General features: G+C 38.6%; 1 protein-coding gene across 18 annotated transcripts in view; it reads left to right on the top strand.

Annotated features, from left to right (window-relative positions):
* The window catches only part of CRPPA (CDP-L-ribitol pyrophosphorylase A), a 456527-nt gene that overhangs the window by 280403 nt on the left and 160007 nt on the right, over positions 1-16117 (top strand). For 2 of the 18 annotated variants that reach the window (XM_015468481.3, XM_010804058.4), the window contains one exon: positions 10102-10186. The exons of the other annotated variants lie outside the window; for them this stretch is intronic. In XM_015468481.3, the coding sequence (XP_015323967.1) occupies positions 10102-10186 (85 nt within the window). The remainder of the gene's footprint in view (positions 1-10101; positions 10187-16117) is intronic. 18 annotated transcript variants of the gene reach the window in all.

Here is a 16117-nt window from a genome sequence, read left to right as displayed (position 1 = left end):
AAGGAAAGAGATTATGTGAAGAAGAAAATTAGCATCTTTTGTCTTTAGGAAGTGTTTTCAAAATTAAGTGTTCTGGGTTTTTAAATCATTTGCCTTTGAACTTTTTTGTTGTTTTTGTTCAGTTGCTAAGTTGTGTCCAACTCTTTGTATCTCCATGAAGGGCAGCATGCCAGACTTCCCTGTCCTTCACTATCTCCTGGAGTTTGCTCAAACTCATGTCCATTGAGTTGATGATGCCATTCAACCATTTCATCCTCTGTCACTCTCTTTGTCTCCTTCCCTCAATCTTTCACAGCTTCGGGTTCTTTTCCAATGAGTCAGTTCTTCACATCAGGTAACCAAATTATCGGAGCTTCAGCATCAGTCCTTCCAATGAATATTCAGGGTTGATTTCCTTTAGGATTGACTGGTTTGATCTCCTTCCTTGCTGTCCAAGGGACTCTCCAGAGTCTTCACCAGCACCACAGTTTCAAGCATCAATTCTTTGCACTTAGCCTTCTTTATGGTTCAACTCTTACATGACTATTGGAAAAACCATAGATTTAACTATACAGACTTCGTTGCCAAAGTGATGTCTCTGCTTTTTAATACATTGTCTAGGTTTATCGTACCTTTTCTTCCAAGGAAAAGGATCCAGTGTCTTTTAAATTCATGGCTGCAGTCACTATCTGCAGTGATTTTGGAGCTGAAGAAAATAAAATCTGTCACTGTTTCCACTTTTCTCCATCTGTTTACCATGAAGTGATGGGACTAGATGCCATGATCTTTGTTTTTTGAATGTTGAGTTTTAAGCCAGCTTGTTCACTCTCCTCTTTCACTTTCATCTAGAGGCTCTTTAGTTCCTCTTTTCTTTCTGCTGTTAGAGTTGTATCATCTACATATATGAAGTTATTGATATTTCTCCTGGCAGTCTTGATTCCAGCTTCTGATTCATCCAGCTCAGCATTTCACATGATGTCCTCTACATAAAAGTTAAATAAGCAGGGTGACAATATACAGCCTTGATGTACTCCTTTCCCATTTTTGAACTGATTCATTGTTCCATGTCACAGTTCTAACTTTTGCTTCTTGACCTGCATACAGGTTTCTCAGGAGTCAGGTAATGTGGTCTGGTATTCCCATCTCTTTAAGAATGTTCTACAGTTTGTTGTGATCCACTCAGTCAAAGGCTTTGGCATAGTCAATGAAGCAGAAGTAGATGTTTTTCTGGAACTCTCTTGCTTTTTCTGTTTCAGTGGATGTTGGCAATTTGATCTCTGGTTCCTCTGCCTTTGCTGAATCCAGCTTAAACATCTGGAAGTTCTCAGTTAATGTAATGTTGAAACCTAGCTTGAAGGATTTTGAGCATTACCTTGCTAGCGTGTGAAATGAGTGCAATTGTATGGTAGTTTGAACAATCTTTGGCATTGCTCTTTTGGGGGAGTGGCCGAAAACTGACCTTTTTCAGTCCTGTGTAGCCACTGCTGAGTTTTCCAAATTTGTTGGCATACTGAGTGCAGCACTTAACCAGCATCATCTTTCAGGATTTGAAATAGCTCAACTGGAATTCCATCACCTCCACTAGCTTTGTTCTTAGTAATACTTCCTAAGGCCCACTTGACCTGACACTTCATGATGTCTGGCTGTAGGTGAGTGGCCACACCATTGTGGTTATCTGGGTTATTAAAACTTTTTATTTTTTTGGTATAGACTTCAGTGTATTCTTGCCATCTGTTCTTAATTTCTTCTGCTTCTATTAGGTCCATGCCATTTCTGTCCTTTATTGTGCCCATCCTTGTATGAAATGTTCCCTTGGTATATCCAGTTTTCTTGAAGTGATCTCTAGTCTTTCCCATTCTATTATTGTCCTTTATTTCTTTGCATTGTTTACCTTAAAAGGCTTTCTTTTATCTCCCTGCTCTTCTCTGGAACTCTGCATTCAGTTGGATATATCTTCCCCTTTCTCCTTTGCTTTTTGCTTCTCTTCTCAGCTATTTGTAAGCATCCTCAGACAACCCCTTTGCCTTCTTGCATTTGTTTTTCTTGGTGATTGTTTGAGTCGCCTGCACAGTGTAACAAACCTCTGTGCGTAGTTCTTCAGGCACTCTGTCTATGGGATCTAATCCCTTGGGTCTATTTGTCACCTTCACTGTATAATCATAAGGGATTTGATTTAGGTCATACCTGAATGGCCTGGTGCCTTCCCCTACTTTCTTAAATTTAAGCCTGAATTTTACAGGAAGGAGCTGATGATCTGAACCACAGTCAGCTCCAGGTTTTGCCTTTGCTGACTGTATAGAGCTTCTCCATATTTGGCTTCAAAAAATATAATCAGTCTGATTTCAGTATTGACCATCTGGTGATGTCCACGTGTAGAGTCTTCTCTTGTGTTGTTGGAAGAGGGTGTTTGCTATGACTAGTGTGTTCTCTTGGCAAAACTCTGTTAGCCTTTGCCCTTCTCTTCATGTTGTACTCCAAGGCCAAACTTGCCTATTATTCCAGGTTATCTCTTGATTTCCTCCTCCCTTTGTATTCCTGTCCCCTATGATGAAAAGGACATCTTTTTCTGGTATTAGTTTTAGAAGGTCTTGTAGGTCTTCATAGAACCATTCAACTTCAGCTTCTTCTGCATTACTGGTTGGGGAAAAGACTTGGATTACTGTGATGTTGAGTGGTTTGCCTTGGAAACAGCATTCTGTCGGTTTTGAGATTGTACCTAAGTATTGCATTTCTGACCCTTTGTTGACTATGAGGACTGCTCCATTTCTTCTAAGGGATTGTTGGCAATAGTAGTAAATATAATGGTCATCTGAATTAAATTCACCTATTCCTGTTCATTTCAGTTCACTCTTTCCTAAAGTGACGATATCTCCTTTTGCCATCTCCCACTTGACCATGTCCAGTTTTCTGATTCACGACTTAACATTCCACGTTCCTATGCAAAATTGTTCTTTACAGCATCAGTCTTAAGACACATCCACATTTGAGTGTCATTTCTGCTTTGGCCCAGCCTCTTTATTCCTTCTGGAGCTATTTCTCAGCTTTTCTCCAGTAGCATATTGGATACCTATCAACCTGGGGTAACTCATCTTCCAGTGTCATTTTTTTTTTTTTAACCTTTTCATATTGTTTATAGAGTTCTCGAGCCAAGAATACTGGAGTGGTTTGCTAGTCCCTTCTCTAGTGGACCACATTTAATATCCAAATATTTGGGGATTTTCAAGATGTATGTCAGCCAATGATTTTTTTTTTTGTATAATTATAGGCAAAGTATATACTTTATATGATTTCAATTTTTCAAAATATTTAAAGTTTATTTGAGGACCTTGGATGTGGTATATATCTTCTTGGTGAATCAACTTCCTTATCGCTATGTAGTACCCTGTTTATGGGAATTTTCCTTTACCTGGTGGCTCAGTGGTAAAGAATCCATGTGCAATGTAGGAACCCAGGTTCAATCCTTGAGTTGGGAAGATCCCTTGGAAAAGGAAATGGCAACCCACCCCAGTATTCTTGTTTGGGAAAACCCATGGTCAGAGGAGACTGGCGTTCTACAGTCCATGGGGTCACAAAAGAATTGGACATGACTTATTGACTCAACAAAACATGGTCGTCTTTATTTGGATTTAATACTGTTATTATAGTTTCCTTTTGGTTGGTGTATTCATGGTTGATTTTTTTCTGCCCTTCATTTTAGTTTTACCCTAACAATATTATTTTATTTAATATTGGTTTCTTGTAGGCAGTATTTTATTTACTTATTTTTTAAAATCCAAATTGTTTTATTTTCTTTTTTGTTTGTGTAGACCATTTATATTTAATGCAATTACTGACATGGCCAAGCTTGCATCTACCACTTACAATTGTTTTGTGTTTGAATATCATTTTTTGATTCTTTTTACTCTTTTATACATTAATTTGGATTGTTTAAGAATTTCTTAGCATTCCAATTTAATTTATACTTTATTAAAAACATTTTTAATGAAGTATAGTTGATTTACAATATTGTGCTAGTTTCAAGTGTATTGGAGAGTCATTCTTTCTAAAATATACATATTTTTTCTGCATCAGTCTCTTTCTCTCCTTCTTTTAGAGCTCTAAGAATATGCATGTCAGATTTCATATTTATATTATCCTCCAAGTTTCTGGGTGGCCTCCCTTGTAGCTCAGTCGGTAAAGAATCTGCCTGCAATGCAAGAGACCCAGGTTTGATTCCTGGGTTGGGAAGATCCTCTGGAGAAGGAAATGTCAACCAACTCCAGTATTCTTTTCTGGAGAATCCCATGGACAGGGGAACCTGGAGGGCTATAGTCCATGGGGTCGCAAGAGTTGGACACAACATAGCAACTAAACCACCACCACCAAGTTCCTGAGACTCTACTGTCATGATTCAGTCATATTCCTTCTTTTGTTCAGATTTCAACATTTCAGTAATCTATCTCCACAGTAAGTCTTTGCTCTATTGACCTTGATTTTTTTTTTTTTTAAGTTGAGCTCATCCACCCCAAGGTCTTTCCTTACAGCTCAGTTGGTAAAGAATCTGCTTGCAATGCAGGAGACCCAGGTTCAATTCCTGGGTTGAGAAGATCCCCTGGAGAAGGAAATGGCAACCCGCTCCAATATTCTTGCCTGGAGAATCCCATGGACAGAGGAGCCTGGCAGGCTACCGTCCGTGGGGTCGCAAAGAGTCATACATGACTGAGCGACTAAACCACCACCATCCATACCAAATTTCCTTTCTTGTTTTTTTAAATTACAAAATTTCCCTTTTTAAAAATTATTTTAATTATTGTTTTAAATTTGTTGTAAATATATACAGCACAAAATTTAACCATTTTTAAGTATGCACCTCTGTGGCATTAAGTATATTCACATTATTGTACAGCCATCCTTGCATTCCATTTTTCATCTTGGAAAACTGAAACTCTCTAATGCATTAAATATTAACCTCTCATTGTTCTTACCCTGAACCTCTGGCAACAGCCATTCTGCTTTCTATTCCTATCAATTTGACCATTGCAAACTACCTTGTCTGAGTAGAATCATACAGTAGTATTCTTTTTATGACTGGCTTGTTTCACTAAGCATAATGTCTCAAGGTTCACCCATGTTGTAGTGTGTGTCAGAATGTCCTTTTTTTTTTAAGGTTGAATAATATTTCGTTGTAGGTATATATCACATTTTATTTATCCATTCATCTGTTGATGGTTGCTTCTACCTTTTATTATTGTGAGTAATACTGTTATGAACATGGTTATATAACTATCTCTTCAAGATTATGGGCTTCCCTGGTGGCTCAGAGGTTAAAGCGTCTGCCTGCAATGTGGGAGACCTGGGTTCGATCCCTGTGTCAGAAAGATACCGTGGAGAAGGAAATGGCAACCCACTCCAGTATTCTTGCCTAGAGAATCCCATGGATGGAGGAGCTTGGTGGGCTATAGTCCATGGGGTCGCAAAGAGTTGGACACGACTGAGCGACTTCAGTTCACTCACTTCACTTCAAGATTATGCTTTCAGTCATTTTGGGTGTACTATAACCATAAGCATTATAAAACTGCTGGATCATATTTTTAATTTTTTAAGGAACTGCTACACCACTCTTCCTAGCAGCTGCCCTGCTTTATATTCCCACTGACAGTGCACAAGCATTCCAATTTCTCTATATCGTTACCTATACTTGTTATTTGTTTATTAATCTTTTGCTAATAGATTTCCTAATGGATGTAATTAGTGTCGTACTTTGGTCTTGATTTTCATTTCTCTGATGGTTAGCATCTTTTCAATGTGCTTATTGGCCATCTGCACATATTTGGAACTATGTCCAAGTTCTTTGCCTGTGTTTTAGTTGAATTGCAGTTTATGGTTTCTTTGATGAGATATATATCATTCACTTCATTTTGAGAGTTTTTATTCTCACTTTATGGGATGTGGTTGTCATACATGCTTAAAAGTTTTTGATAATTCCACCCTCTGGGTCATCTTGGTGTTGGTGTCTATTTATTTTCTTTTGTCTTGACAGTTCTTGAGATTTTTCTGCCTCTTTGAGTTCTTGAGTTCCTGTTGTTGTTCAGTCGCTAAGTCATGTCAGACTCTTTGCAACCACATGGACCGCGTGCAGCACACCAGGTTCTTCTCTCCATCACTATCTCTCAGAGTTTTCTCAAATTCATATCCATTGAAATTCTCTATTGCATTCAGTATATTTTAAGTATTATACTGTGGCATTCTGTATCCCACTGAAATGCTGCCAAAAATGTTGATTTGTTTTGTTTTGACAGTGTATCCACCTAGTTGTATTCAGATTGCAAATCCTACCTTGCCTCCTGAGGGCTGTGGTTTCAAAGTCAGTTTAGTTTTTGAAGCTTTTGCAGTGTTATCCAGTCATCTCACATGTGTGCCATCACATGTGAGTCTGGGAAAAGTCTGGGACCTGAGCAGTGTTCTGCATCAAAGTTCAGTTTTCAAATCTTTTGCAGTATTTATTAGAGTCAGTATATACATGTGCAATTTTCAGAGTTTACCAAGACATTATACACAGGTTTAGAGGGGACTCTCTTTCTCCCCCTCTGTCATCTGTGTGGTTTCTTTGCACTCTTGGCTCTCAGGGACTTCTGTGAATTTGTATGTCCAAAGGGTGAAGACTTCGATTGCTGTTGCTGAGTTTTGTTATGTGTGCATGCGGGTGTTTAAGTCGCTTCAGTCATGTCCGGCTCTTTGGAATGTTATGGACTGTAGCCTGCAAAGCTCCTCTGCCCGTGGAATTCCCCAGGCAAGAATACTGGAGCGGGTTGCCGTTTCCTTCTCCAGGGGATCTTCCTGACCCAGGGATTGAACCTGCATCTCTTAAGTTTCCTGTATTGGTGGGCGTGTTCTTTACCACTAGCACCATCTGGGAAGCCCTATTGCTGAGTTTTGGATAAAGGAAAATATTCATAAGAAACATTTATATGAAATTTTTGTACATTGTAGAAATTCTAGATATATCTGTTGAGTAAATCTTATATATGGATTTTTTAGGATAATTTACTTTTAGGATAAAAAACACAACTTCCACCTAATTGGTGAGTTCATTTTTCCAATAATGAGAATATGGAAAATGATACAACTGTCTATGTTAAAGCAAAGTCTGGTTTTGTATAAACCTTGGATTTGAGACATAGTATTGTTTTGGATGAAGTCAAAGTTCAGAAGCTTTGGGGTTGATTAAAAAAAAATTCAATAACTTTTAGTCCAGAATGACTCATAGTAACAGGCAAAATGATTTTCCCCATTGTTTAAGCTGTCATTCTGTTTCTTCGATTTAAATATTTTATTATCCTAATGGAATTCTTTTTAGTTTCAATAGAAATGGAGATGAAATTAGGATACTTTAGAGAGTACTGTGATTTGAGTTTGTTATATTTAAAACTGAGCAGTTTCAGATTTCTCAACATCAGGCTTTAAAATTCTTCCAGTTTTTCAATTTCCCTTTATGTATGTTTACAAATCCATTTTGTTCACTCTAATGTTAAAACTGTGCCTGTGAAAACCATTTCCACTGGTTTCCATTTACTGCCTAAAAATACAGTACATTTCCACCAAGCCGTATGAGCGTATAACTATAAAGAATTCCCAGATGTTCAAAAAACAACAAAAATTATCTCCTGTTGTCTCAGTTGGAGACCTGAAGTATATCTTATAATTGTTTTTAAAATGTATAGAAATGTTTACAACTTAGTTATTTTATCCATAACCAAGTAGAATGAATATTATGTTATAGACTATTTTGATCTTAACTTGAACTTTCTCTTTTTGGCTGCACTGTGTCTTCATCGCTGCCCGTGGGATTTCTCTAGTTGTGGTGTTCAGGCTTTTTATTGTGGTGACTTCTGTTGCAGAGCATGGTCTCTGGAGCTCCCGGGGTTCAGTAGTTGTGGCTCTGGGACACAGGCTCAGTAGTTGAGACCCATTGCTCCGCAGCATGTGGAAACCCCTAGGACCAGGGATTGAACCCACGTCCCCTGCATTGACAGGTGATTCTTAACCACTGGGTCACCAGGGAAGTCCTTAACCTGAATTTTTTTGCTGAATAATGTAAGAGCTACTTTGAAATCCTGTTTCGAATGTATTAATTGAAAGATATGTCTTCTAAATAATTAAAATTCATTGATCTTTTTCTTTAAAGAATTCCGTATAAACATCCATGGTTTCCACTTTAAAAATTAAAATTATGCAATTTAAGGACTTTGTAGTTGCTTGGGTACTTCATGGGAAAAAATAAAATTAGAACTGGGTACTATTATCTTCCTCTAATTCTGTGACTCTTTAAAACTCAGTTTCTCTTTTTCATTTAATAATTTTTCCTTGTGATTATATGCATGAAAGACTGGTGACTTCTGAGGTATAGCTGATTTTAGTTGGAAGCAAATTTTTGAATAGGGATTAGTAAATTACTGCTCATGGGCAGGATCTGAAGAGTGCTTGTTTTTAATAACTAAAGTTTTATTGAAATGCAGTTACGTTCATTCATTTGTATTTCCTATGGCAACTCGCATGTTAAGAGCAGAGTTGGTAGTTGTAACAAAGATCATTTGGCTCATAAAACAAAATACTTATGACATCCTTCTTTACAGAAAGGATTTGCTCACCCTTACTCTGTAAGATGAAGGTTTCCAATCATGACTCTTGCATTTTCTCCTACATTTGGAATTATTATATAACTCAGTTTTCTGAGTTACATCAGGATGTTGCTATCAAGCCATAACTTACTTTAACTGAAAGTTTGTTTGCAGTGTTTCACTGGTTCTATAGCTAAGAATTTAAGCTATTGCCAAGACTGCTGCTATTTTAGAAGTATATATTCACTTTGCCTGATTTTTGTATTGTTGCCATTGAAAAAAACATTTATCTCAGTAACCACCTTCTTACATCTTTTTGTTTATTATGTTGACTTTGTTAAATTGGCAGCCTAGCTTTAACTTCACTTATTAATTCAATAAATATTTAATCAAACTTTGTTATGCTCATCTTTGTAGTTTTTAGGTTACATAAAAGCAGCGTTTGTTTGTTTGTTTGCCATGTTTTTGTATAATAAGAGAGGATGTAAAATTCATAGGGTGTGATTAAGTAGAGCTATTGTAACTCATGGATTGTCTGTTACAGAGATATTCCAATGCATATATGCCCATTTTGTAAGTAGTTTTTGTAGAGAAGGTAATCTTTTGATTTACCTAAGAATATTACATGTACTTTTAACCTAAAAACCTGGCAGTATTGCTTAAGATATAACATCTGTTTATTAGTTTATTTAGAAATGTCTTATTGTTCATTATATTTAATGTTAGAGACTTACAAGGTACAATAGTAGACAAAATAGTTTAAAAAACCCACCAAAACTGATAAAATGGAAAAAATAAGACAGAACTTTTTAACTTCACTATAACTTACATTACATTAGGAGCAGACAGATAGTACTACAGAGCATTGTGGATTTCTTTAGCTAAAAACAAAGCACATCATGGATATCATGAATTTCAATGTTAGAAGACAGTTTTAGTTTCTTAGCAAGAAAAGCATTTCTGTTGTATGTTAGGTATACTGCTGACTGCTTGATAACTATATTGATACTTGTTAAAATGTCTTTACTCACCCCAGTAACTGTTATGATAACTATATTGATACTTGTTAAAATGTCTTTACTCACCCCAGTAACTGTTATGTTCCTCTGAAGTGTTCCTTAAATGAGTTGGGTTTGAGACTGACAGGTTAAATATACTTTATCCATCACCTGCATACCTTTTCTAGATCTTCTATGAAGGTGATACATGATAAATATGAGTGCCACAGGTCAAAACATGTATAACTGCACATATGTAATTCAGAAAAGGAAAGCTATTAAGGGGTCTTCATTTGCCTACATTATCAGAATGTGGGTTTCTTCACCACCTAAATGTTAGCAAACTGCTATTTTAAAAACCTGACATAGAAATGTCACATATCCAAACACCATCTATCCAAACACCATCTTTTCAATGATCGTGTTCTTGGGTGAGGAGGCTGTCATTGCAAGAAGAATTACCGTTTCAGACTCCATGTGTTGGAAGGCATTCCTGTCCTCTGCTCTTTACCCTTTCTTGTCCCTAGGCACGCAGTCCTCGTATCACATGCCACACTGCTTGGTCCTCAGTTTCCACACTCCGAGGATGGAGCCGACCTCTGCAACTGCCTGGTAACCACCCTTTCCACCCTAACTGCAGCCCCAGTTACAGAACAATGGACCATCAGGCTTCTCAGTGTCCCCTCTGGCCACTCCTCCTCGTATGATTACAGAGAAGTTCCCCAGTGTCTCTACTTTCTGATTTATGATGGGAGGGGAGTTGGCAAGCAATCCTTTCTAATGTGGGCTTCCGTCATGGGTCAGACGGTAAAGAATCTGCCTGCAATGCAGGAGAAGTGGGTTCAGTCCCTGAGTCAGGAAGATCGCCTGGAGAAGGGAATGGCAACCCACTCCAGTACTCTTGCCTGGCAAATTCCATTTTTACCCAAATAAGAGTGTGTAGAAGAGCAAACTTCCTCTGCCAGTTTGAGGAGGGAGGTGAAGAAAGGTACTCAAAGGGTGTTTGCAGTAGGAGAGGAGGGAAACTGCAGTACTATTTGTAGCACACCAATACAGCTCAGTTGTGTCCGACTCTTTGCGACCCCATGGACTGTAGCCTACCAGGCTCCTCCGTCCATGGGATTCTCCAGGCAAGGATACTGGAGTGGGTTGCCATTTCCTTCTCCAGGGATCTTCCCGACCCAGGGATCGAACCTGGGTCTCCCGCATTGCAGGCAGACACTTTACCGTCTGAGTTCACCTTTATTGTCTAAGTAGACTACATGAAAGTATTTTTATCAGGATTATCAACAGGGTTGGTGCCAGGAGGATGCCACAGAACAAGTGGACCTGTTAAGAAATTGTGTGTGTGGTGTGTGTTAGTTATACAGTCATGTCCAACTCTTTGTGACCCCATGGACTATAGCCACCAGGCTCCTCTGTCCATGGAATTCTCCAAGGCAGAATACTGGCCTGGGTTGCCATTTCCTACTCCAGGAGATCTTCCCAACCCAGAAATCAAACCTGGGTCTCCTGCACAGAAGACAGATTCTTTACCGTCTGAGCCACCCGGGAAGCCCAAAGTTAAGAATGTGTACCATGCCTTAAATGTCTTTGGCAAGGGAAAAAAATCATACAGGACTACTGACAGAAAGCACCATTTCTAAGAGAAAGTTCTCCTTTGTTGGGGAGTAGGGTGGGTAAAGTTTTGAGGTTAAATCAAAATTAAGCAAATTCTGCAAAACGGACAAGTATATAAAAATACTCAAAACATTTCATTGTTTAAATTTTAATATAAATTAGATTTTAATTATAATGGGCTTGGCAGTCAGTGCTGAATTACATAAAAGGTAGGAGTAACATTTTCAGTGTTTGGTGATGTTGTACAGGTGCCTCTTGATACTCAATAGGGAGAGATTTAAAGATGATGTCCTTTCAGCTAAAAATGTATTCTAAAATAAAAAATTGTTACTAAAGTAAAAGTTTACTAATGTTCCAGTATTTCTCCTCTGCCTGCCAGTTTCTAATCATTTGCTAATAAGTTATGTACAGTCCTGTTTGCTTTCTGCCCCTGCAAAGGAAATGGGAGAATGCAGGCAGATAGCACTCTTTAAGCAGGAAGACAAAGAATCAGTTCCATAAGTTAACAGAAGTAATCACAACCACAAATGTTGTTGTTTAGTCAGTAATTTGTGTCTGACTCTTTTGCGACACCATGTACTGTAACCCTTCAGGCTCCTGTGTCCATGGGGTTTCCCAGGAAAGAAGACTGGAACGGGTTGCTGTTTCCTTCTTTAGGGTATCTTCCCAACCCAGGGATTGAACCCAAGTCTCCTGCACTGCAGGTGGATACCACTGAGCCACCAGAGAAGCCAAAAATGAATTAACTGACTACCTAAAAGAAATAAATTTTAAATAACAGGATTAAAAAAAGTAATCACACCCTACATTATAGGATACCCATGATATATACTTTCATATTTTATTTGGTTCTAATAGCATATTTTAATTGAGGGTGTGAAAATTCTCTTTAATATATGGACTAATTAGACATGTTAGCTGCTGGTCACGGAAATTCAAAGCTTCCTAAAAGAAGTATATTATTATCTCTACTGGGAAAGTCATAATTACTTGCTTCTAATTTATTATTAACATTTGTCTTTGTCTTTATTTTCCCTCAGTCCAGCCCTACTCATTTTTCTGAATCTAAGGAGAATTCTTTTCCTTTATCTAAGCAGGCAAAAAGACTACTGTTGCAAATAAACTTGTTTTAGCCAGTCGTTCAGAAGAAGCATGTGAATTTTATGGTTTACTTTCCTTTTTATAAAGACCATGTTTCTTCTTTTTTAAAAAAATCTATGTATTGCGTCAGGTATCAGTTGCATCATGTGCGGCACCAGGACTCTCTAACTGTGGCGTGCTGGCTTGGTAGCTGCCGCCCGCAGGCGCGCTAGTTGTGAAACTCGGGCTCGAGAGTGTGAGGGCTCCGTCTCTGCGGCATGAGGTCTTGGTTGCCCAGTGGCCTGTGAGATCTTAGTTTTCTGACCAGGAATGGAACCCACATCCCCTGAATTGCAAGGCAGACTCTTAACCACCAGCCCACCAGGGAATTCCCTATGTTTTCCTTTCCTGATGCCATCCTTGAGAAAGATGTTAGTGAAACGGTGATGCATTTGGGGGCAGAAAAATCTTTGGCTCAGGACCTAGTTATTCTTCGGCAACTGAGTCACACTGTCAGTTAGCTGGACACTAAATATCATTAAGTTTGTTTTTCTTTCTTGAATTTTGAAGCCTTAGTATGTCATCCTTAGGCTACCTATGTTCTTGTTATCTGAGTAACACTGATCTCTTGTAAATGTTTAATATATTATAAAATAATAAAGTGAAGTAATCCTTTACTGCATTATGAGAAATCATCCACTTAGGTATAATTCATTTCCTGACTCTGAGTTTTAGATTATGAATCACTTTAGTTTTAGTTGTGTCCGACTCTTTGTGACCCTGTGAACTGCAGCATGCCAGGCTTCCCTGTCCATCACCAAATGCCAGAGCTTACTTCAACTCATGTCCATCGAGTTAGTGATGCCATCCAACCATCTCATCCTCTGTCGTCCCCTTCTCCTCCTGCCTTCAATCTCTCCTAGCATCAGGATGTTTTCCAGTGATTCAGTTCTTCGCATCAGGTGGCCAAAATACCGGAGCTTCCGCTTCAGTATCATTCCTTACAATGAATATTCAGGACTGATTTTTTTAGGATGAACTGGTTGGATCTCCTTGCATTCCAAGGGACTCTCAAGAGTCTTCTCCAACACCACCATTCAAAAGCATCAATTCTTTGGCACTCAGCTTTCTTTATAGTCCAACTCTCCCATCCATACATGACTACTGGAAAAACCATAGCTTTGACTACATGGACCTTTGTCGGCAAAGTAATGTTTCTGCTTTTTAATATGCTGTTTATAGCTTTTCTTCTAAGGAGTAAGTGTATTTTAATTTCACGGCTGTAGTCACAGTCTGGAGTGATTTTGGAGCCCCAAAAATAAAGTCTGTCACTGTTTCCACTGTTTCCCCATCTATTTTCCATGAAGTTGTGGGACCAGATACCATGATCTTAGTTTTTTAAATGTTGATTTTTTAACCAGATTTTTCACTCTCCTCTGTCACTTTCATCAAGAGGCTCTTTAGCTCATCATCACTTTCTGCCATAAGGGTGATGTCATCTGCATATCTGAGGTTATTGATATTTCTCACGGCAATCTTGATTCCAGCTTGTGCTTCATCCAGCCCAGCATTTCTCATGATATACTCTGCATATAAGCTGAATAAACAGGGTCACTATACACAGCCTTGATGTACTCCTTTCCCAATTTGGAACCAGTCTGTTGTTCTACGTCTGGTTCTAACTGTTGTTTCTGAAGCAACAGAATGAAGGAGGCAGGTAAGGTGGTCTAGTATTCCCATCTCTTAAAAATTTTCAACAGTTTGTTGTGATCTACACAGTTAAAGGCTTTTGTGTAATCAATAAAGCAGAAGTAGATGTTTTTCTGGAACTCTTTTGCTTTTTCGATGAGCCAGTGGATACTGGCAATTGAATCTCTGGTTAATCTGCCTTTTCTAAAATCAGCTTCAACATCTGGAATTACTCAGTTCATGTAGTGTTGAAGCCTGGCTTGTAGAATTTTGAGCACGACCTTACTAGCGTGTGAGATGAGTACAATCATGTGGTAGTGTGAACATTCTTTGGCATTGCCCTTCTTTGGGATTGGAATGAAAACTGACCTTTTCCAGTCCTGTGGCCACTGCTGAGTTTTCCAGATTTGCTGGTATATTGAGTGCAGCACTTTCACAGCATCATCTTTCAGGATTTGAAATAGCTCAACTGGAATTCCATCAGTTCCACTAGCTTTGTTCGTAGTGATGCTTCCTAAAGCCGGTTTGACTTCGCATTCTGGGATGTCTGGCTCTAGATGGGTGGTCACACCATTGTGATTATCTAGGTCATGAAGATCTTTTTTGTACGGTTCTTCTGTGTATTCTTTCCACCTCTTCTTAAAATCTTCTGCTTCTATTAGGTACAGGCCATTCCTGTCATTTTTTGTGCCCATCTTTGCATGAAATGTTCCCTTTGTATCTCTAATTTTCTTGAGGAGATTTCTAGTCTTTCCCATTCTATTGTTTCCCTCTATTTCTTTGCATTGATCTCTGAGGAAGGCTTTCTTACCTTACTTTTTGGAACTCTGCATTCAAATGGGTATATCTTTCCTTTTCTCCTTTGCGTTTTGCTTCTCTTCTTTTCTCAGCTCTTTGTAAGGCCTCCTCAGACAACCATTTTGCCTTTTTGCATTTGTTTTTCTTGAGGATGGTCTCGACCCCTGTCTCCTGTACAATGTCATGAACGTCCATCCATAGTTCTTCAGGCACTCTGCCTAACAGATCTAATCCTTTGAATCTATTTGTCACTTCTACTGTATAATCGTAAGGGTTTTGATTTAGGTTATACCTGAATGGTCTAGTGGTTTTCTCTACTTTATTCAATTTCATTCTGAGTTTGGCAATAAGGAGTTCATGATCTGATCCACAGTCAGCTGCTAGTCTTGTTTTTGCTGACTTTATAGAGCTTCTCCATCTTTGGCTGCAAAGAATATAATCAATCTGATTTCAGTATTGACCATCTGATGACGTCCATGTGGAGAGTCTTCTTTTGTGTTGTTGGAAGAGGGTATTTGCTATGACCATTGCATTCTCTTGTCAGAACTCTGTTAGCCTTTGCCCTGCTTCATTTTAACTCCAAGGCCAAATTTACCTGTTACTCCAGGTATCTCTTGACTTCCTACTTTTTCATTCCAGTCCCCTATGATAAAAGGACATCTTTTTTGGGTGTTCATTCTAGAAAGTCTTGTAGGTCTTCATAGAACCGTTCAATTTCAGCTTCTTCAGCGTTACTGGTTGGGTCATATATTTGGATTACTGTGATATTGAATGGTTTACCTTAGAAACGAACAGAGATCATTCTGTCGTTTTGAGATTGCACCCAAGTATATCATTTCAGATTCTTTTGTTGACCATGAGGGCTACTCCATTTCATCTAAGGATTTCTTGCCCGCAGTAGTAGATATGATGATCATCTGAATTAAATTCACCCATTCCAGTCCATTTTAGTTCACTGATTCCTAAAATGCCAGTGTTTATTCTTGCCATCTCCTCCTTGACCACTTCTAATTTGCCTTGATTTATGGACCTAACATTCCAGGTTCCTATGCATTATTGTTCTTTACAGCATTGGACTTTTACTTCCATCACCAGTCACATCCACAACTGGGTGTTGTTTTTGCTTTAGTTCTCACTCTTCATTCTTTCTGGAGTTATTTCTCCACTGATCTCCAGTAGCATATTGGGGCATCTACCAACCTGGGGAGTTCATCTTTTAGTATCCTATCTTCTTGACTTTTTATACTGTTCATGGGATTCTCAAGGGAAGAATACTGAAGTGGTTTGCCATTCCCTTCTCCAGTGGATCACGTTTTGTCAGAACCCTCCATCATGACCCACCCGTCTTGGGTGGCC

This window comes from Bos taurus, chromosome 4, assembly GCF_002263795.3.
Source record: "Bos taurus isolate L1 Dominette 01449 registration number 42190680 breed Hereford chromosome 4, ARS-UCD2.0, whole genome shotgun sequence".
In the NCBI taxonomy this organism is placed as follows: Eukaryota; Metazoa; Chordata; class Mammalia; order Artiodactyla; family Bovidae; genus Bos; species Bos taurus.
Note: the sequence above shows the minus strand (reverse complement) of the source record. Positions and strands in the feature narration are given on the sequence as shown.